General features: G+C 38.4%; 1 protein-coding gene across 1 annotated transcript in view; it reads left to right on the plus strand.

Annotated features, from left to right (window-relative positions):
• The first annotated feature begins 2,617 nt into the window (after positions 1–2,617).
• The window catches only part of PRKACB (protein kinase cAMP-activated catalytic subunit beta), a 124,570-nt gene continuing 103,201 nt past the window's right edge, over positions 2,618–23,986 (plus strand). Inside the window, exon 1 of the mRNA XM_058538390.1 lies at positions 2,618–2,922. Coding sequence (XP_058394373.1) covers positions 2,877–2,922 — 46 coding nt within the window. The 5' untranslated portion in view covers positions 2,618–2,876. The remainder of the gene's footprint in view (positions 2,923–23,986) is intronic.

The following is a 23,986-nucleotide window of genomic DNA, read 5'->3' on the forward strand; positions in this document are numbered from 1 at the left end:
GAGAACTCTTTTCCAAGCAACTTGTATAATTACAACTAAACGATTGTGAATATTAACTAACGAAAACTATTTATGAAATTACACTTAAAGTATAATCTCCCTTGAATCAGAGCAGCAGTGTAAACTAATACAGGAAACAGAAATAATAGTGTAAGAAAAAAAGAAAAATAACAAAATAGATATTTCCAGTTGTTGATCATTTTTTTCTTTATCAACAATTAATTTACTTTCTTAACCAATGATAAAGTTAAATTGAGAGAGAAACGGAGAAATTTTCTAAAACTGAACTTTTGGCTTATTAATTTTCCAGGATGTAGTTATGATGTAACTAACTCTGTAATAGCTGTCAACTCTCTCCTTTGCAAATTAATGATTTACTAAACAGATGGCTGCCCTCTTATTAGAGACCTAGAATTCAAAATCATGTTAAGGAAAGGGACAAATTATGCATATAACCACTCTTTTATTATTAAAGCGGGTCTCTAAAAAAGCATACATTTTACAACTCACCCCAGTGAGGGCAGTATAAGCATTCCATGATTCCAGGATTCCCTCCAGAATAAACTATATCAAAAAATTATCTTTGATTTGGTATGTATGTGGCTTAATGCTGTTTTTTGAACTTTCTATATATGTAAGGCAAAACATCACAATTATAACACAAAACTAAATGTGATTGGGAGGATGTTAGATTGTTGCAACATTGTTGAATAGACACAAAACCTCACAACATCTAGTCCAAATCCTTCCTTCTCTATTATTTTCATATTTCTTGGATTTAATGGAAACCAAGAAAACAACATAATGAATCTGCCCATGAAGTAAACTCATTGTGCATGTATCTTTTCAAGTCAATGAGATTTCAAATGGAGAGAAACCAATTTACCACAACATCCACAGGCTTCTGATAAACATTATGGACAAAAGATCAGACTTTGGAGCCCAACTACCTAGGTTCAAACCAGGCCCCTGCCTTGGCTAAGCTCGTGGGCTCCTCTTCCACGACCCAATTTGTGGGTTGGGATCCCCAGGTCAGACCTACACCACCCGTCAGCCACACTGTAGCAGCAACCCACATATAAAGTAGAGGAAGACTGGCACAGATGTTAGCTCAGGGCTAATCTTTCTCAAGCAAAAAAAAGAGGGGGAACGGCAACAGATGTTAGTGCAGGGCTAATCTTCCTCAGCAAAAATAAATAAATAAATAAATTAACTAATTAAATGTAAATCCTGCTTCCACCAGATTATAGCTGTGTAACCTAGGGTAAGTTGCTTAACTTCTCTGTGCCTCAGTTTGCTCATAAGTTAAATAATGACCCTAAAACTATATATCTCATAGGGTTCCTGAGAATCAAATGAATCACTATTCGTGTAGTACTTGGAACACAGTACACATGATATAAATGTTTAAGTTAATTTAACAAAAATTAATAAGAAATAATTCTTATTGGTAATAAGAAATAGTAGGAAGAACTTACTAAAACATCTAGTTACTACTTGTTTTTGTCACTATGGAAAGATTTTTTTTTTAAATTTCTCATAAATTTCCTCGGCTTACTTGCAAGTCAACAGGTATCCATTACACATCTACTGTGCCTAGCGCCTTGGAGACACAAAATACATTTATGTGATCTCAGCCCCTCGGGCAGTTAGTCTTTCTACGCTAAATTTGGAATAAAATCACAGTGCAAAGTTGAAAAGAACATGCAACAAAAAAATACTAGAGTGCCACATAAATTTCTCGCTAAGTAAAGTATTCGCAAATTCAAGTGCTCTAAGACGTCTATTAATAAAAACGCAACTACTAATTGGGAATACATTTATTTTGACATCTACACAGAAAGCTGCTACATACAATGCTGCACATCAATAGACATTCTGCAGAAACAGTAACGTTTTCCTTTATCGCCTCCTGGGATGTCTGACAAAAACTGGGAGAGCGATCCCACAAAACCAAGGAGTGAAAACTGCCCTGGAAACATCAAAGGGCTTGTGACTGGTGCCTAAGAACCCGGAGCACGCCGTGGTGGGCTCGGCGAATACCTGAATCTGCGAGACAAAGAGGCACCGAACCACGGCCGGGATTAGGGCCAGGATGGTCCGCGGCTGGTGCTGACCAGTCCTCACGGTCCCGAGGCGAGAAGCAAGGATGTCCCCTGCACGATCTCCTGCCCGATCGAGCGGTTCTCTCCGGCCGGGGCTGTGGGGAGCAGGCAGCCTTGCAGAGAGAGCCGCCGCGATGCGGGGCACAAGGAAAGCTCCCGACCCCCGCATGGCCTCCCGGGGCCCCGCTCCAGGGCACTGGGGACGCCAGGCTGAGAGACGACGGGTTCCTCAAGCTAACGGTCCCCACGCCGTCTCCCATATCTCGGGGATGGCAACCGAGCGCCGGCCTGCGCGACAAGACCCGGCTCGGCGGGGCCCCGGACGAGCCTGTCCGGGCCACCGGGTCCTCCTCCCCCAGGTCGACCCCCCTCGGTCGGCCGTCGGCGTCCCGGGGCAGCACGTCACTTCCGGCGCGCGCGCCCGCCCGCGGAGGGGACCGGGCCGGGCCCGGGGCGCGCGGCTGCCGGGGGCGCGCAGGGAGGGCGGGGCGGGGGAAGGGGGAGTGTCTGCCCGCCGCCGCCGCCGCCGCCGCCGCCGCCGCCGCCGCTGCCCCCGCCGCCGCCGCCCGGGCCGCCGCCGGGGCTGAGGAGTTCGCTGAAGCCCTGCCCTCGGAACCGGTCCGCTCCTCCCGCTGGCACTCGCAGACCAGCTCCGGGAGCACTCCCCGCGCTGACCCGTGCAGAAGCGGGAGCTGCCTCAGCCCGTGGAGCGCCGGGGACGGCCCCAGCCCCCCTTCCCCTCCCAGACCCCTTCTTTCCGTCGCCCCAGCCATGGGGAACGCGGCGACCGCCAAGAAAGGCAGCGAGGTGGAGAGCGGTGAGTGAAGGGCCGGGTCTGGGGACCCGCCGGGCGGGCGGGCGGCGCGGGGCACCGAGCGCCCCTCTGGGTCGCAGCCCCGAGGCCGCGGGCATGGTCCAGGCCTCGCAGGGGCCGCCGGGAGCCGCTCCAGGGGGCCCTGGGGACCGGCCGCCTTCCTCCTCCCCCGCCCTCCTTTCCCCCACTCCGGCTGAGGGCTGAGCGCAAAGGGCCGGATGGAGAGAACGGGCGAGAGGAGCGCGCCCCGCTCCTCACTAGAGCGAGGGGGACTCTCACATTCTGGAAGACTTCCCCAAATATGGTCCGGATAAAGAAGTCTCTTGTACCTCGCTTTCTTCCTTTCCCACCTTCCCATCCCCTCTTTGGGAGCCACAGGTAGTGCTGTGGGCACAGTTGGCTCTTTTCCCTCCATCACTTGGGTCCAACCCAACCTTCCTACGAGGTGAGGGGCTGCTCGTCTGGCTCTCCGCAGGTGAATCCTGAGTGGGCAGCTGTGTTTTAGAGATCCTCCATCTCTTCAGATTAGGAATGGAAAATATAATAAGACTAAACAGTAACTTTATCCATTAGAGAAAAAAAAAAGCAAGGCAGGTTTGTCTTTTCTTGAAACATTCAAGACTCTGCAACAATGTCTGTAAAAGTTAAAGGTCGCATAGAGTTTGAAGTGCTTCCAGAATACGGTGGATTTCTTCTGAGAGCTGAAAGTGCAGGCACTCCTCACTTTACACCAAACAGTAAGACATCATGAAAATTGAATTTCTCGATGGCTATATGGTTTTATAAATAAATAAAATCATATGGTTATGAAGGAAAAATTGGTTTGCTTTTGTCAGGTTCCTCTTAGATTTTGTAATTCAGAATGACCAAATAACAAATAGTATTTGTTATATATCACCATGAGTAAATTACATCTCAGCACTTGAGAGAATGCCTGATGATTTATTTTAGTTTGTTTAAATAGTATCTTTTAAAGTTTCCATATTTGTAACATGTTTTAGGCCAATTTTGTAATTTAGCATAAAGGAAATAGCTTTTTTCTGTATTAGTAAAGCCGAATCTGTTTGGAAAGATTTAGGCATTCATTTTGTTTAAGATGAATAGTGAAACCAGATTATATGGTTTATGTTTCATCACTAAGGTTTTGGTGTTAATTTTCAGGAGCTCCAGAAAAGTTTGATATACTGTCATACAGATTATCAATGAACATATTTTAATATGTGCTATGGAGATTTTAAAAAACCAATGTGGAGGTAGAACTTTTTGCTCTTTTTTTTTTTAATTGCACAGATGTGGTAACTAACTGTACAGAAGGTATAAAAAATGAGGAAAATGCAAAGAATTATTTGTGCCTGGTAAATTGTCATTTTCCCTTTTAACTTCAAGCTGTATTAGCTTAAAGCTAAAACGTGCTAATTGTGTTACAAAAGAGTGTGCCTGGTAATTGAATCACATCAAAGATTTTCATTAGCAAGTGCTGGCCTGTACAGTGTTTATATTTTTAATAATAATAGTAGATTCTTCTGTGATCTATATATTTCCATTATTAAGTTACCAAACCAATTTCCCCCAGACAATATTAATTTAAAGCTGATAGCTATGGGATAATCTTGGAATATTTACAGAAAACAGAATGGAAACTTTAAATCTTTACCTAAATATATTTAAATTATTACTATGAATAAATTCTTTCCTAAGCTTTAACTATTAGTGACAGCCTAGTTCTTAAGTATGTTTGCCAGCTTTTTATGTAAATTTATTTATGGAAACTGAAGGTCATTATAATAGTTTGAGTAGATGTTGTGAAGTGATAAAAGAAAATAGCAAGTGATGTTCCATAGGGACAATTATTTGAAATGTCGTATGTTGATCAGTTTGTAATTTCATTTGGAGCAATGTTATTAGGTGCTGCTGCTGCTGTTCTACAGTAGTTAACAAAGAAATATTATTAATATATTGTAAAAGTTAATGAAAGAACAACTTTTACCATTACATACCTAACTGTTCTGTGTATTTTTTAAAAATTACTCTTGAAAATATATGCCTTTCAAAATTTAAATGTAGTCATTTACACTTCAGCTGATACATAAAAGCATAAACTTTTAGAAATATAAGTGATCTTAGAGATCAGCCTGTGTAGTCATTTCATTTCAAAGCCAAAAAGCCTGACCTCTGAAGAAGCTGGAGTTGAGATCATGCTATTAATGATATCAGAGTAAAGAATAGAATCTGGTGCCCTAACTCCATTCTGCATCATTAAATAATCAATTAATACATATATTTTCAAAATGTCTACCAAGTGTGTTAGTGTCAGTTGGAGACCCTATAAGTAAAAGCTCAAGAAATTTACCATCTAGTGTGAGAGAGAAAATGTACGTATAAAAGTTAATTGAAAAGTAAAATATGGTAAATGCTAACTAACATTATGGAAAGTGAAGTTAGAACTCTGAAAACTAGCAATAGGAAAATGTTTGATTTGAAAAGCTGATGAAAAAATATCAGGTCGATTAGGATTTGAAGTTTGGTTAGGGAATGTCTTGTACAGGTGACTCTGGAGCTTAGTTCTAAAAATATTCCAGCAGAATGAAGCTGGACATAAAGATATGTGAGAAGGGTCTTGGTTAGCTTTGGTGCCTATGTTGTACTGTATTGATACCTATCCTGCTACTCTTAAAACATTTTCTGGGTTAAGACTTGAAAACTAGGGAGATTCCATTCTCTCCTCCACAGTTTCTGGAGATAATATTAAGTTGGGTACTTGTTGTTCTGTACTGAACCATGAAATTGTATTGAAATGCCTTAAAACTTAATGAAAAAACAACTCTTACCTTTACAATACCTAACTGTTCTGTGTATTTTTTAAAAATTACTTTAAAAAATATATGTTTCAAAATTTGAATGTAGTTATTTAAACTTCAGCTAACAAAGAAAAGCATAAAGTTTTAGAAATATAAGTGAATATATAATACTCTGAGAAGTTTTAAACTCTTGTCATTCAAAATTGTTTACTTATCCCGTCTCCCACTTTTTACTTTACGTACAGTCACCAACGTAAAAAACACATGCCATTTATTTTAACATGGAAGGGTTTTTCTTGTTCATTTCATTAAAAAAAAAAAATTAGACCCCACAGGTTGCCTATGGGGCAGTGCATTACACTTCTCGTGGCAAAGGTGTTGAGGCCTTTGGATGAAGTGTTGGTAGAGATTTGGATGCAGATTCTCCCATGACTGCAAGTGGTAGAGCCACCATGTCACCTAGTATTTATGTAATGATCTTTGAATGTTTTTCAGAGTGTATTTCTGTCTTAAGAACTTGAAGGTGAATAGAAATTAATCAGAGAAAGTCACTAGTGGACTAGGTTCAAGCAAAATGCAAGTTTTGTAACAACTAGCATATATATATATATATTTTTTTGGTGAGGAGGATCAGCCCTGAGCTAACATCTGATGCCAATCCTCCTTTTTTTTTTTTGCTGAGGAAGACTGGCCCTGAGCTAACATCTGTGCCCATCTTCCTCTACTTTATACGGGATGCTGCCACAGCATGGCTTGACAAGCAGTGCATCGGTGCACGCCCGGAATCCGAACCTGTGAACCCCGGGCCGCCAAAGCAGAACGCACACACTTACCCGTTTGCACCACTGGGCTGGCCCCTCAACCAGCATTTTTTGAAGGCTTACTATGTGCCAGGTTCTCTAAGTGCTTTGCATGCATTATTTCACTTAATATTTTCAACTCTGAAGTAGTTTAGTTATTTCTCCATTTTATAGATAGGAAATGGAGGCTCAGGGAGCCTAAACAACTTGTCTAAGCTTGCACAGCTGGTAAGTCAAGGAGCCACATTTGAACCTAGGCAGCCTAACCCCAGAAACTGATAATCCTAACCACTGTGCTAGCCTCTGTATCCAATGAAACAGCTGATTCTAAGACAAATAGAATAGCTTAGACTTTACTTTGTTTCAATTTATTGTTATAGAAAATCTTGGTTGTTTTCTATAGTGACTTTATTTGGATACATTAAATATCTTAAATGAGAGAGTTATTTTTTTCTTGTAGCATTCTCTAGGTTCACTTTTCTCATCTGTCAAATGAGGATAAAGGATTAAATTACCTTGAAAGTCTTTTCAGATTCAATATAGTATAATTTCAAATTAAGTCATATAAAGTTAATTTTATATACTTAAAGCCTTCATTACTATTTTTATTTAATTATTTTTTCTCATTCATAAATGTATGCCTTCTCTTCCTGTTAAATAGCCAACCAAAAAATTACTATTTGAACTTGTATTGCCATTTAAAAAGTATTTAGAAATTTGCATTTTACCATCGTTTAGAATAGCGCTATCCAGTCAGACTTTCTGCTCTGATGGAAATGTTCCTGTCTGTGTTGTCTAACGTGATAGCCACTAGCTACGCATGGCTATTGAGGACTTGAAATGTGACCGGGGGGCTGAGGAACTGAATTTTTAACTTACATGTGGGTATTAGTGTTTGGTATATTGGACAGCACAGGTTTAGAACATAGCTGTCTTTACATATAATAAAAATGTCAATCTGTCTTTCTGTCACCTTGGCAATTTGTGGATCCTCACAAGTATATGTAGATGAACAAAATGCTGGATTTATCTTTTCTTATCCTAGGAATTAACTTATTTCTTCAACATTTCCTCTGAATAAACATTTATAAAGTTAGTGAACAGATTTTTATAGTGCAGTAATTTGTTTATAATCTGTAAAGTTAACTACAAAGTTAATTTCCTTATTGGGCTCTACTAGAATTAAAATTTTGTAGTTTTTAATACTGAATCTCAGTGAATATATTTTTATTGAAAATTTTTTTAGATTTAAGTGTTGATTAGGAACAAATTTAGTGATCTCATATCTTGCACATGTCTTTAAACCTTTCAATTATCAGACTTTTTTTGATAGGATTTTTTAAAAAAATTTTTTGATTGATGTCGTAATAGTTTATAACATTGTGAGATTGCAGTTGTACATTATTATTTGTCGGTCACCATATAAATGTGCCCCTTCACCCCTGGTGGCCACCCCCAAACCCCCTTCCCCCTGGTAACCACCAAACTGTTCTCTCTGTCCGTGTGTTAGTTTATATGCCACATTTGAGTGAAGTCATACAGTGTTTGTCTTTCTCTGCATCAGACTTTTTTAAAAAGGAAAATCTGTAGCAGATATTTGTTCCTATTCAGTGGATTGGCAGAAGTACTTGGGAATAGTCTTTTTTGGGTTAAAAAATAAAGAAAAAGAAAAGTCAAGCAGCAACACTATTTGGATGATAAATACATATTATCTCATCCAGTTCTGTGATTCTGTGATTCATTTTGTGCAGATTATCTACTGTACAAAATTATATCATGTTCAGGAACCTTTTTTCCCATTCTGTTGGTCAGTGTCCTCCACTTAGGGTATAGACAGATTGTTGCCTGCCGGTGTGAAAGCCAGCTTAGAAAAGTAAGCCATGGCTGAGTGGCAGAAGCAGCACGTGAAAAGATCCTAGGTAAGCCAGCACAGCTTTTAAGATGCTGTCAGATAGTCAGGAGTTGAACATAAATCATTTTGATATTCCATTAAATTAATAAAATAAAACAATTAGTATAATTTTCAAAATTGTCTATATATATAGGTGGTAATAAATGTAAGTACACATATGTGACCAAATTTCCTCAGAGGAATAAATCTTAAGTTCTTAATGAAAAAAATTATGTTAATTAGAAAAACTACTTGTGGAATTTATGGGAAGTAAATATACCTAGGTCAGTACCATATTATTTTTGAGTATTTTATCTTAATTTAAAAAATAGTCCTTCAAGAGTATCCTATATGTTCTTTTCTTTGTTTGTTCGTTTATTCATTCGTTACACATAATTGAGCTCCTAGTATGTGATAGACTCTAAGCAAGACTATGGGAATAAAGATTGAATAGGACACAGTATCTGCTCCAGAGTGCCTGTGTTCCAGAAGGGGGCGATAGACATGTCAACAAATTAATGGGAAAAAAACCTGTTACAAATGCTTTCATAACAGTGAGGGAACCATCGGAAAGTGTGGTCATTTACACTGAGTGGGCGGGGAGGGTGAGCTTCAAAAAGGACTTCAAAGAGGAGATGAGTCTTGAGTTGAGCATTGAAAATGGTGAATGTTCAATAGTGGGATTACAGGAGGAAGTGTGTTCTGAGTAGAGGGAGCACAGCATGAGCAAAGATGCAGAAGAGTGAAATAGCATGGCATATTCAGGAAAAGGAAGTAAATTGTACATTATGACTAAATGATAGAGGATGGACTAGGTGCTAGGGAAGAGGGGAGATTATATAATGAGAGATGAGACTGAAGAAATGGACAGAGGCCATATAATGGAAAGAGTTTGAATTTTATCCTGTAGACATTAGGGAGCTATTGTAGACTTTGAAATAAGGGAGAGACATGATAAAATTTGGGTTTTAGAGAGGTTACATTGGTGGTGATATGAAGACAAGTCACTGTGGAACAAGTGGAGTGGAGGCAGGAAGATCAATTAGAAGACACCTTTACTCAAGTGAGGGACTTTGAGGGTCTGAATCAAGGTGGTAGAGGGAGGGATGCAGGAAAGGATCTGACGTGAGAAATTTGGAAAATAAAAATGAGCAGACTGTACTTTACTGATATCATTTGAGGAATGAGCAGAAAGGTATTGGAAATAACTCCCAAGTTTTATCTTCTCTTTCTTGGTCGATGGGTTGTGGTGCTGTAATGGAGTCAGGAAGTGAAACAAGGGGAGGAGCAGATTTGGGGGGCGTACTGAATTCTGGATGTCTATGAGAAATGATATTTGATTGGTTGTTTTATATGTGAATTGTCTTTTATTCTCCCAGCTATGGGTGAAATAAACGACCTCGGATGGTCAAGGGATCTTTTCCACATTTCATCCTCATTTTGCTCGCCTTTTAAGGCCAGCTGTTTAGAAACTATAGAACTATATCATCTGACATAACTTATATAAATTAAGAACTATAGCTGCTAAAATTTTACCTTTTTTGTTTTGAAAAGAGTAAAAGCCAAAGCACTGATGAGAAGAGTGTAACTTTAAAGAAAAAATAACTTAAAGTCAGATAAAATATTACTTTTTAAATTAAGCTATTGAGCTTTGTAAGGTCATGTGGATAGTGGAAAGAACATGTAAAATATACTACCAGCATAAACTGTACTAAGTAAATATCAGTTTTCTTCCCTAGAGTCCTTTAAAATAGATACTAAAAAGTTAAGATGTAATTTAATAGTAAGAACATGAACTTAGAATAAGAAAAATCTAAATTCTGTTTCCTAGTGCATTCTATTACTTCACTTTGGACAAGTGTTTTAATGTTTTCAAGCTATGCTTCTCAAAAGGATACATTTGGTAATGAGGCTGTGGTCTCTTCTAGCTTCATAATCCAATGATTCCAATGTATTTATTAAAAGAATGTACATTTAAAAAGTAGCGAGGGGTTAAGTGCGCGTGCTCTGCTGCTGGCGGCCCGGGTTCGGATCCCGGGCGCGCACCGACACGCTGCTTTGTCAGGGCATGCTGTGGCGGCGACCCACATAAAGTGGAGGAAGATTGGCGTGGATGTTAGCTCACGGCCAGTCTTCCTCAGCAAAAAGAGGAGGATTGGCATGGATGTTAGCTCAGGGCTGATCTTCCTCTCTTACACACACACACAAAAAATGTAGCAAGACTTGGGAATAAATTATAAAAGGTTCTCACAAAATTATGTGAGTAGAGAAGTGGTGAATGAGCCTCAATGTGAGCAAATATAAGGTACTGTATTTAGGGAAGATTTCTGATCTGTACTTAAAAAATAATAGTCTCTGGGGGCCGACCCCGTGGCTTAGCGGTTAAGTGCGGGCGCTCCGCTGCTGGCGGCCCGGGTTTGGATCCCGGGCGCGCACCGACGCACCGCTTCTCCGGCTGTGCTGAGGCCGAGTCCCACATACAGCAACTAGAAGGATGTGCAGCTATGACATACAACTATCTACTGGGGCTTTGGGGGAAAAAATAAATAAATAAAATTATAAAAAAAAAATAATAGTCTCAGAATTTTGACCTAAGAAACAAATTTATGAATCACTGTATTGATCTTTGAAGATATTCCCGTGTTCTACTACAGGTAAAGGGACCATCTAAATGTTGGTCATCAGGAGAGTGTTTGAAAATAAAACATTCTACTGTTAATGTAAAACCCTTAGCATACCGTGTGTTTGTAATGTTTTGTATGTAGTAGAACCAGAGAAAGTTAAGATTAGGGGCGGCTAATGGGAGTAAGAGAATGGAAGGCCTGTTGTATGAGAATAAACTAAAAAAACCAGAAGTCTTCAATCTAGAAAGATTAGGGCTACATGAGTGAAGTGTATGAATCAAGTAGTCTCGAAGAGAAAATCTGGGATTGTTCACCTAAATTTGAACTCATAGGCTATTCCTCAAAACTTATAAAAGCTAGTTGTAGAGCAAATAAAAGGAAGTATAATAAAACCTTGACATACTAGGCTTAGAGAATAAATATATAATTAGTAATCATTTATGTTTAGAGGTAAAAAACATTTGTGCCTATAAATTCAGATAGTATTTTTAGTAATTTAAAAATTACTAGAAAATTTTAATGCCTTTTTACTCTTTTTATAGGTTTTGTAACCCCTTCAGCCCCTTATAACTTCCAAAAGAATTATCAATATTAAGAAATAGACCTTTTTCTTGATAATATTGAGGTTTATTACTATATGCAAATAATAAATTGTTTCTGCTGATAATGAAGGTATATCTTAAATTACTTAAATTGATATGAAGGTATAGCTTAAATTTTTGTATTTTAATCTGTTACAATTCATCCATTCATTTAATTAATTTTTTTATTTCTGGGAGATAAAGAGTTGCCTTTAAGTAGTTCAGTGGAAGATTTAAAGAAGTAAAAGCACATCATAAGACTTTTGTAGGAAGTATAATATAGGATGTTTCCTGTAGTAACATTTAAGTTTTTTACTTTTTGGTTGTAATGTAAATTAGATTCCGTAATGCTCTGTGTCTGTGTGGATGTTTCCAAATCAAATATGGGACTCTTTTAAAGAGAGAAAGGCAATAATTGACAATTCACAATGATGAATGATGCACTAGCACATTTGACATTAGGGCTGCCTTAGAAAATCCAATGTAGATGCCATATCTTTATCTGACTTGCTGTAACAAGGTGTAGAGTCCCACGCTTTATGGCCGTGGTTTAAGGTGTTCCTTGTTGCCTAGTATTCATATAATGTTAACTTTTCAGTGACTTCTGAAACTTTTGTTTTCTTGTAAGGCATCTGTTGAATCTAAACCTTTAAGTCCTTGACAAATCTCTATTCTCTATCTGGACTTTGTCTTCAAAAAATTAAAGATATTGTCTTGAGATCTCATTATTTTAGGGTCCTACTTAATAAAATGAATATTCTATTTCTATACCCTATTATTCTTAAGTAGATGACTGTATAGCATCAGCAGATCATTGTGGTATATGAGCCACAAACTTTAGAGAATGTACAGATATTACTTAGCTTCTTTTGTAGGATCCAGTTCTGCTGATAATTTAATACCTCCAATCCAGTCCTAGCTCAGCTCTGTAGTTAAGTAGGAGCCATGAAAGGTGAAACTGGGGAAGAATATGATTCTTTCTTTAGGCTATAGTCTTGAGGTTCCTAAATAAGCCATAGTTCAACTGATAGAGTGACACGGAGACGTAACAGAATTTGTCATTCATTCAGTCATTTAGTCATTCTCAATCAGTACTTATTGAGTGCCTACTTTGTACCAGGCACTGTGCTAGTCTGTAAATGCAAATATGCAAATAAAGGCAAGATTTGGTTCCTGTCCTTAAGCTGGGAGACAGACATATACAGATATTTATTGTAAAATTTACAATGATGCACAGGTTTCTGAGAGTGATACTAGTAAACATAGTAGTTTATATAGGAATAAGTATAGAATTTCTGAGATCATCTTGGGAAATAGACTATAACTGACTGAAATAAACTGGCTTTGAGTCCATTTTGGAGATGTTTACATCTGTAATTGTAGCACTTACACTAACATTGATTTCTCAGCTGTTTCTCCCACTACACATTGTGATCTGTAAGGGCAGAGACAGTATCGATCTTGTTTAGTGTTTTAATCCCTAGAATTTGGCACAGTTCCTGGCTCATAGTGGAAGCTAAAATCATGGATAGTTAAATGGATTAAAAATTCAAGCCTCTTTTAGAGGTGTTTGTACCCCTCCCCCTAGTTGGCAGGTACTTTCTCTATAATAGATTGACTATTTGGGCATAGTAGTTGATTTACTTGATAAGAGGATACCTCTTTCCCTATCTTCTTAGCACATGGTAGTTTATTTGACATTTATATATCAAAATTATATCACATTAGTAGGGAGAGATTGGTCTCAGGCTTTAGGTAGGAAGACATTGGATTAGGAAAAACTATTATACTCCCAACTCTTGAAAAATCTCTGCTCATTTGAGATCTGCTATGGTTTGAATGTTTGTGTCTCCCCAAAATTCATATATTGAAATCCTAACCCCCAAGATGATGGTATTAGAAAGTGGGACTTCTGAGAGATGATTAGGTCATGAGGGCAGAGCCCTTATGAATGGGATTAGTGCACTTATATTTTATTTATTTATTTTTCCCCCAAAGCCCCAGTAGAGAGTTGTATGTCATAGCTGCACATCCTTCTAGTTGCTGTATGTGGGACACGGCCTCAGCATGGCCAGAGAAGCGGTGCGTCGGTGCGCGCCCGGGATCCAAACCCAGGCCCCCAGCAGCGGAGCGTGCGCACTTAACCGCTAAGCCACGGGGCCGGCCCAGTGCACTTATAAAAGAGGCCCGAGAGAGCTCCCTTGCCCCTTCTGCTATGTGAGGTTACAGCGAGAAGACAGCTGCCAAAGAGGAAAAGGGCTCTCACCAGACACCTAATATGCCAGCAACATGATCTTGAACTTCCAGCCTTCAGAACTGGGAGAAGTTTCTGTTGTTTATAAGCCACCCAGTTTTTGGCATTTTGTTGTGCGGGCTGAACAGACCAAGAACAGGCCTAGACCATTCAGCTTTACCACTATGTTCCCCATCCATGTTGCCGTCATTTACCAGTCTCTTGCTCACTTCTCTTTATTCATTAAAAACTTTGGCACCTGGCTCACAGCTTTTCTCTATACTCTAAGCCCTGCTTTCATCCATAGTGGCTCCCAGTTCTATGTGGATAACCCATCCATTACCATTGCATGTCAGTTCCTACACCACATTATCTCCTATCCTCTTCTCCTCACTTCATTTCAGATAGCCAGTCTCACCAAGAACCTTATCATATTCATTAACTACTCAAGAGTCACCAGTGTAGGCATGTCATTCTCCATCACAATGTCCTCTCCTTTTTGCTTGCTTTTTAAATATTCCCACTATGATCATTCACCAGAACCTCTCATTCATTCATCCATTAGCCCTCCCATGTCTTCATTTTCCTTCTTAACCAGTTTAGGTTATGTGGTTCCCCAAATCCTTTGCACTTTAGTCTTTTTTTTTTAATTAATTAATTATTATTATTATTATTTTTTTTGGTGAGGAAGATTAGCCCTGAGCTAATATCCACTGCCAATCCTCCTCTATTTGCTGAGGAAGATTGGCCCTAAGCTAACATCTGTGCCCATCTTTCTCTGTTTTTTATGTGGGACCCCTGCCAAAGCATGGCTTGACAAGCGGTGCATAGGTCTGCTCCCAGGAACCAAACCTGTAAACCCCTGGTTGCTGAAGTGGCGTGCATGAACTTAACCACTGTGCCACCAGGCTGGCCCTGCACGTTAGTCTTTTTATCACATCTTGCTGACAAAAATCTAACTGATTTTTGTTTTCTCAGTGCTTTCAGCCAAGAGCTAAGCATTAATGGCAAAAGCCACATAGAAGGGCACCATAAATTGAACCTCAAATGAGCTGTCAACATGACTTGACAATTCTACCACATTTCTCTGATCAACTCTGTCTCTCATTCTTCACATTTCTTTTTCATTCTCTTGTCTTTATACTTCTGAAATCCCCATCATCTCTCTCATTCTAAGTGATCATCTAGCCTCATATTTAACAAAGAAAATAAAAGGTATCAGACAAGAATCCCTTCAACTTCTTTCTATCAAACATCCACACTTCCTGTATTTTAACTTGATCTATCTTGTTATTCTGTTATAATGGAGGAGTTGTCTGTCACATTTATCTGTTGTTACATCATATATCACTCCTATATTTAGTGGCTTAAAGCAATGACAACATTTATTTGCTTAGGAAAGTGCAATTTGGGCAGAGCTTTACAGTGACATCTTATCTCTTCTCTATTTGACAGCAGCTAGCTCAGCTGAAAGGCTGGGGCCTAGAATCACCTAAGGACTAGCTCATTCACATGTCTCCTTGTGCTGGCTGTAGGTAGTTGGAACCTTAGCTGGGACTTGCAGCTTGAACACCTACACATGGCCTCTACATGTGGCTTGGGCTTTCTTATTACATGGTGGCTGAGTTCCAAGGGAGAGGAGAGAGCCAGGTGGTAGTTGTGTCACCTTTTATAACCTAGCCTCAGAAGTCAAGCAGTGTCACTTCTGCTGCATTCTGTTCATTAGAAGTGAGTCACTTAGATGAGTCCATACTCAAAGGAAGATGAACTAGATTCTACCCTTTGATGGAAGGAGTTCAAAGAATTTTTTGATGTTTTAAAAACCACCGCATTATACCTCTTTCTCTGCAAGGCCAGTCCCTCTATCATTACTTTGGATCCCATGCCTTCCTGCTTTCCCAGGAACCTTATGCTATTGTGTATTCTTCCCTTTTATGTTTAGCCTGTCTTCTCGTTTGTTTTAAAATGTGCACCCCCTTTTCTTTAACTTTCTGTTTTGCTATTTGACTCTATATTCTCTTCCTTCCCTTTTTCATCTCTCACCTACTAAAGTGAACTGGCCTATGATTTATAGTACATGTGGCCATTTCAGTTGCCTTTGGTGGCCAAGCAGGTAATTTAAATGTGTATTGGGTAAAACCTGAGGCCAGGACAAGAAAGAAAAAAAAGGGAGAAAGTGTTCTCTTTTCTTTTCTTGCTATCTTATAGCTACTTACATTCATGATACAGAGAACATGATACATTTAATGTAGTTCAGCTTTTAGAATACAACTTGTTTAAAAGTTGTAGTCTGCCTATAAGTATTTCAGTATGTAACAATATAAAAATGTTAAAATGAGAGGGGAGCAAGTGGCTGAAAGTATATGCAAGGAGGTGATTATAATGCTTGGCCTTGAAATTTTATGCTTTTTAAGAAGGAAAAAGAGAATATTAGGGTATGAATTATAGTGAAAAGGATTGGAGATCTTAATAAGGTCCAAAGATTGTTGGAGTGGAGATATTAAGGGAGTGAGCTAAAAAGATAGATAGATGGTCGTCAGAGAGAGGATAGAATGAAATGGTGTAGGTCTAGGGTATAATCTTTGGAGTGAGTGTCTAAGGTAGGGTAGGGTGGGAGTGTACATATTAAATGAATATAGATATTCAATTAGAAAGATTGGAGTATATACGTATTAAATGAACATATATATTAAATGAACTACAAGTATCCCAATTTTATTTGTAGTGATAAATATAATATACTCATACATATACCTGTTTAAAAATTCTATTACAAAGCTTAGCAAAGTACTTAAATATGACTTAACAATATAATTTTCAGATAAAAATACAGTCTATTAAACATTTTTGGGGGTGGTGAGGAAGATTGGCCCTGAGCCAACATCTGTGCCAGTCCTCCTTCACTTTGCAGGTGGGACGCCACCACAGCGTGACCTGATAAGTGGCCTGTAGGTCCACACCCAGGATCTGAACCCATGCACCCCAGGCCACTGAAGCAGGGCGTGCGAACCCAACCACTACGCCACCGGGCCAGCCCCTTAAACATATTTTATTGGCATGAGTTTTCAATTAATGGTGTATAGCCAAAGACAAAGTAGTATCATGTTGGTTTATATATTCTGTAGATTAACATATACTTCAGTTTAGATATGTATCTCTACTTGAATTTAGAAATATGCGTGCTTGGCGCCAGCCCTGTGACATAGTGGTTAAGTTTGGCATGCTCCACTTTGGTGGCCTGGGTTCGCGTGTTTGGATCCCGGGTGCAGACCTACGCTACCATCAGCCATGCTGTGGCGGCCATCCACATACAAAATAGAGGAAAATTGGCAATAGATGTTAGCTCAGGGCTAATCTTCCTCAAGCAAAAAAAGAGGAAGATTGACAACAGATGTTAGCTCAGGGCGAATCTTCCTCAGCAAAAAAAAAAAAAAAAAAAAAAATCCTGCTTGCATAGTTAAATGGGAATATGTTCTTATTCTCTGTGGAAATATAGCTTTTATTAACAGCAAATATAAATTTATCTAATTGAGAAAGGAATTGAATTGCCCCCCCCTTTAAATAAATTAATTGAATATCCTGTGAGAATTTAAAAGCTAGCTACTTATGTGATCAGAGGTTACTTACCTGGGCACTTAATATTAATAACCTGGTGTCTGTAGCACACTGAGATCCAGAAAGTAATAAAAGTGTTCTTAAAGAAGCAATAATAGATGTTACAGGGTATTTGTGTCAGCTCACACAGTTACTTTCAAAATCTTTTTTTATCTGCAAAATGGAGATAGTGCTGAGTTGTGAGATTTTGAAATTGTATGTGATGTGTTTCTCTGGGCACCTAGAAGATGAGCAATAAATAGTAGCTATAGTTTTTGAAGGAAATCCTTAACCACTATGTGTATAGATTGGGCACATTTTTTAACAAGTCTGAATCACCAGTCAGTGGACAACTAGAAACAGCAAATTAATCTACTGGGGTAATGTTATATTAGATTATAACGAGCTGATTTATATTCATAACATCAGGCATCAAGAATAAAAAGATATAAAAATTCAGAGGAAAGTTTTAGAGTTATCCATCACAACTTTAAAAATACATAAAGCAGCTTATATCATTTATTTCTCACAGTAACCCTATGTAGTAGATACTATTATTATCATCATTTTTTCTAAGAAGAAAACTAAGGCTTAGAGAAGTTAAACAAGGTCACACAGTTAGCTCAGTGGCAGAGCTATGTGTGCTACAGACTTAATCAGTCTGATTCTAGGCCCTCTACTCATTATACCACTCCTCTAACATGATGAGATATTTTTCTTTTAAAAATTGTGCATTTGGGGGCTGGCCCAGTGGCGTAATGGTTAAGTTCGCATGCTCTGCTTCAGTGGCCTGGGGTTCGGAGGTTCAGATCCCGGGTACGGACCTACACACCACTCGTGGCGACGTCCCACATACAAGATAGAGGAAGTTTGGCACAGGTGTTAGCTCAGGGCCACTCTTCCTCAAGCAAAAAGAGGAAGATTGGCAAGAGATGTTAGCTCAGGGCCAATCTTCCTAAGAAAAAAAATAAATTGTGTATTTGAAACTGTCTTAGAATCTGAAGGGTCCTTAGAAGATCTATCTACCTCGCTATCACCTTTTTTAGAATATTACTTAGCTTTTCCTATGACCCAGGCACTGTTGTCAGTGCTACATGTATGCTAACATTTAATCTTCACAACCCTTTGAGGTAGGAACTATGGTTGTTCTCATTTTATGCAAGAGGAAATTTAGGCACAGGGAGGTTAAGTAACTTGTCCAAAGCCACATGGTTAGTAAGTAGTGAAGCTGGGATTTGAACCCAGGCAGTCTGACTCTAGAGTTTATGTTCTTAACCACCATACCATATCGGCTATTTTTCTAAAAATTTGTAAATTTACTTCATTTACTTATCTTTCATAATAACCTTTCCAGTGGTAGAAAACTCATTATCTAAAGGCAGTGTATCAGTCAGGGTTACACCAGAGAAACAGATTCAGTAGGATATATATTAAGAGATATATTGCAAGGAATTGACTTACCGATTGTGGGGGCTGGCTAGGCAAATCCAAAACCCATAGGGCAGGCAGTCAGGAAGGGCAAACTGGAACTCTCAGGCACAGGCTGAAGCTGCAGTCCACAAGCTGAATTTCTTCTTCAGGGAAGCTTCAGTTCTGCTCTTAAGGCCTTTCAACTGATTGAATCAGACCCACCCAGATTATCTAGGATAATCTTTACTTAAAGTAAACTGATTATGGACTTTAATCACATCTACAAAATACCTTCACAGCAACACCTAGATTAGCGTTTGATTGAATAACTGAAGACTATACCCTAGCCAAGTTGATACATAAAACTGATCATCACAGATATCTTTTTTTTTTCAAACCTGGGGTAGGGGAGGGGCTTTTCATTTTCCCAAGCCAGGAATAGAACTTTCTATTTTCTTTTCAACCTTCATTTATTTATTGATCACTCCTGCCACCTCCTCAACCACTCCACCCCACCCCCATTACCACAGCCATGAGAGATATTGGCTGTTTTGTAGTAGAAGGCATATACATAAACCATATTACCTTTAAAGCAAAATTTAAAAAATAAAAAAGAGCCTCAAAATAAAAGGTAGGGAAATGGTTGAACCAGAAAACATATGCTGGGGCTAGTTGCTATATTTGAGCATAAAATTAAGCACTGTTTACATGGCAAGGGACTAATACAGTATAGAACCTTTTTCTGAATTCACTGAAATTCAAACAGGAATTTAGCATCGAATTCTAACAGAAATTTAATCTTTCTAAATACAAAGAGCATTGGCCTACATCATTAACAGATAGTTATTGTTTAATAAAAGAATTCTCTCTCCAGATTCCTAGGTGCAAGAAGGAGGGTTTCACAGAGCAGCCTGCAGTTATATATCATTTTTTGTTAATTCTTATTTGTATCTTGACCTTTTTATCCTCTTTTGATAAATAAAATTTAAAATGCTATAAGATCCTTTACTAAGACATAGACGATTTAAAGTGATCCGTCATAGACCTTCAGCTAGACTAAACAGGCTTATAAGAATCTTAAGTGTGTGTCTCACAGACCCTCTCAATTAGACAGTTGGTGTTTCTAGAAATCTTGAGGACATTGTCCCATAGCAGCATTAGATGAAGCCCAAAGTAGAGAAGGACCTCTCAGGAAAAATTTGAATGTGGCTTTTGTCTATTGGAGTTGATTATAGTTTAATAATAAGAAACCCACAGAATTTTAAAAGGAATTGTATCTCTTAGATTGAAAGGGGCAGAGAGAGTTCATAGTGAAAAGAAGCCTCTGAGCCTTCAATCTTCTATGGAAAGGAAGCGGGCTGAGAAGCTCTTCAGCTCTAAACGTAGCCCATTTCTTATGGAAAGTGAAGGATGAGTCAGGATGCAGACAAGAAGCCAGAGAGTAGAGCTAAGAGACCTGGAGAACCACTCCCAGGACTAATCAAGAACCTGGGGACATGTGCCCAACTGGATTTCAGAATTGCTATTGACCAATGACTGTCATATGCCTCCTGTTTTCTCCCTTTTTGAATGGGAGTCTACATTGCAGTTTTCCTGTTCCTTCCTCACCATTGTGCATTGGGTATGTGTTGGGCAGATAACTTGTATCTTTAGTTCACAGGTCTTTAGATTAGAAGAATTGTACTTGAGGAGCTGCAACCAAGAAACGGGATCTGAGGATCCTCGTCTACATCTGCACTTGATTTAGATGAGATCTTGGACTTTGAGCTAATATTGTAATGGAATGAGACTTTTGGGGGGCTTGGGAGGGGTTGAGTATATTTTGAAAATGGAGGAGTGTAAATAATATGTGGCCAGAGAGGGTAGACTGTGACAGAGTAAACATGGCTGCATACTTTTAACCACCCTTTCCATCCAGAGGCATAGCTGATTTTTTCACCCCTTTGAAACTAGGATGGCGTTGTGATTATTTAACCAATAAAATATGGTGGATGTGATGTTGGTTCAGTTCCAGGCTTATGCCTCAGAGAATAGCCTCTGCTCTTATAGAAGCCAGCTGCTATGTAAACAGTCTGCCTATTCTGAGCCCAGCGTGCTGTTAGAAGCCCAACTAGCCACTTAGAGAGAGGAGAGTGAGAGTGAGAGAGAGGGAGATTGGTGAAGTAGTAGCACCTAGGCACTAGACAAGTAAGTGAAGCTTTCTTGGACCTTTGTCAGCCCAGCCTTCAGCTGAAGCCAGATGAGTAAGTGACTCAGCCAACAGTGAGAAGTGAGATAGATGCCAGATGTATGATCTCAGTTGGGCTGTTCCAGCCGTCCTCCATCTGTTTGAGCCACCCAACTCAGACCCCAGACCTTGTGGAACAGAGATGAACAATTTCTACTGTACCTTGTCCAAATTCTGAACCACAGAATTGTAAGCCAAATTGTGGGTTATTGTTTTAACACTAAGTTTTGGTGTTTGTTACATAGCAATAGACAACTGAAACACAAATGAAAGAACTGAAATACAGAAAAATTCTATCACCTGCCCAACTTCACAGAGATTGTAAGAACCATTGCTTTCAATCACATTTTAAACTGCCTGTGTCATCATTCTTTCCTGAGGACCATCTAGAACTCCTTTTCCATTGTTAGCAACCCTGTCTGCACCTACAGGTTTTTCATGTAATTCAGGTTTATTCCCTGGCTTGCATCTAATAGTTGGACAGCTATGGTTAGCGTACTTCTCTGACTTAATTCTAGAGTAATTATATAATCTGAGATATATCTGGGTACTATTCCTTAGTTTAAAAAAATCTCAAGTGGGACCTTCTCTGAGCATTTCATAAAAGAAATCCCTCACTTAAAAGCATTTAGTTAGCAAAGTACAACTGACTAAAAAAATTTTAAAGGAAATTCAGGAGAATTTATATAATATACCAAAAGGTAAGCAACGTAGTCCTCATGAGACGTTAACGCTTTCTCAAATGTCCTTCTGATTGTTGTATTAATTAGAGGTCTTCTTTCTGGACCATTCTCTAGAACAGAATTCCACCCTGGTTGCTTCTCCCTTCTGGATATTTTCTTCTGGAACATCCAGTTCCTTCCTACCTCCTTATTATGCAGAGAAACTTCTCTCTTTCACAGAAAACCCAATCTGATATTGAAGCACTGATGCTTACTTTTTTTAACCTAGAGTGAGTTTATCAAACGATTTTTTCTCAACAAAGGAATTTTCCAAATAACTGTTAAGAAGGTGACATTTTTCACTCATCATTAGTTATGTGTAAGAAAAATCTCGACCAGAAAACCACCATTCTCAGGTAACCACTGTTAGCATTTTTTCTTCAGTACATTCTTTTTAAAAATATATGGGTGAGTTTTAACAAAAATGATATTACAGTGATAATAGTATAGTGCTTATTATGTGTCAGGCACTATTATAAGTGCTTTAATCTGGTTTATTTTATTTAATCCACCTCCCAACCCAAAGAGGTCTGTACTTTTATTAACCCCATTTGCAGGTGAAGAGACGGAGGCTGTTAAGTATTTGCCCAAGATCACGTAACTAGGATTCAAATCCAGGTAGTTTTGACTTTAGAGCCTGCACTTTTAACCATTATCCTAACCTGCCATCCATATTATACATATTGACTTAATACTGGTGTTTTTCATTTTGACATCATGAATTTTTCCATGCAGTCACATATTATTCTGTAGGGAATTTTTTTTTACACTCAGTATGTTAAATTTATTAAAATAGTAATATGTATAGAACTAATTTTTTGACTCTCCACTTCAACAGTGAGCATTCTCTCTATTTCCAATAGGATTGATTAGTTTTGCCTGCTTTATAAATGTAATCATACAGTATGTATTCTTTTGTGTCTGGCTTCTTTTGCCTGACAGTTTGTAGGATTCATCCCTATTGTTGAGTATAGTTGGAAATTGTCCATTCTCTTTGCTGTATAGTATTCCATTTTTTTGAGTATATCACGGTTTATTCATTCTGCGATTGGATGTGATAAGTTTCCATTTTGAGGCTATTGTAAATAGTACTGCTATAAATATTCTGGTACATGTATTTTGGTGAACATATGTATACATTTCTGTTGAGTATATACCTAGTTGTGGACATTCAGCTTTAATAGATAAGTCAAATAGTTTTCTAAAGTGGTTATACCAATTTGCACTACTACCAACATTGTATGAGTTCTCATTGTTCCACGTTGTCAGCAACTTTTGGTTTTTCCTTTCTTTTTTGCTTTAGCCATTCTGGACTAAACATTTTTATGACTACATTGTGTTCCATTGTATGGATATGTACTATCTTTTTTAAAAGGAAGCTCCTGTTGTTGGGCAGTTAAGTTGTTTCCATTCTTTTTGTGAAAAAATATAAACAGTGCTGAGACTAATATTCTTGTAGATTTATTTTTTACAACTTCTGATACGTGTTTCCCCTGCACATAATTGTACAAATAACATTAGTGTTTGTTTCACTGAAACATTACAAGAATGAATTATTATAGCTTTTACAACTTTAGTTACTCCGCAAAAGATAGCATCTTATTTATTTATTTATTTATTTATTTTTGGTGAGGAGGATTGGCCCTGAGCTAACATCCATTACCAATCTTCCTCTTTTTGCATGAGGAAGATTGTTGCTGAGCTAACATCTGTGCCAATCTTCCTCTATTTTGTATGTGGGATGCCGCCACAGCATGGCTTGATGAGCGATGTGTAGGTCCACGCCTGGGATCTAAACCCTTGAACCATGGGCAGCAGAAGCAGAGCTTGCGAACTTAACTATTACGCCACCAGGCTGGCCCCAGCATCTTATATTTTTAATTTAAACTTATTTATTTCCAACAAAAATTGAACATTATGTTCACTGGTAATTTTTATATTTTTAATAAATAACTTGTTCTCATCCTGGGCTCATATTTCTGTTGAAATATTTGTGAATGTCTTTATTTATTACCGTTATTAACCTTTTTCTGGCTATGTTACAAACTTTTCCTATTTATCTTTCAATTTTATAAAAATTTAAGTTCTTTTGTAATCAAATTTATATTTAGTGGTTTTTGTCTTTGGTGTCATGATTTAAAAAGCCTACTGATATTTTCAACTCTTCCATTCTGCTCCCTTCTTTCC

This window comes from Diceros bicornis, chromosome 4, assembly GCF_020826845.1.
Source record: "Diceros bicornis minor isolate mBicDic1 chromosome 4, mDicBic1.mat.cur, whole genome shotgun sequence".
NCBI classification, from domain to species: domain Eukaryota; kingdom Metazoa; phylum Chordata; class Mammalia; order Perissodactyla; family Rhinocerotidae; genus Diceros; species Diceros bicornis.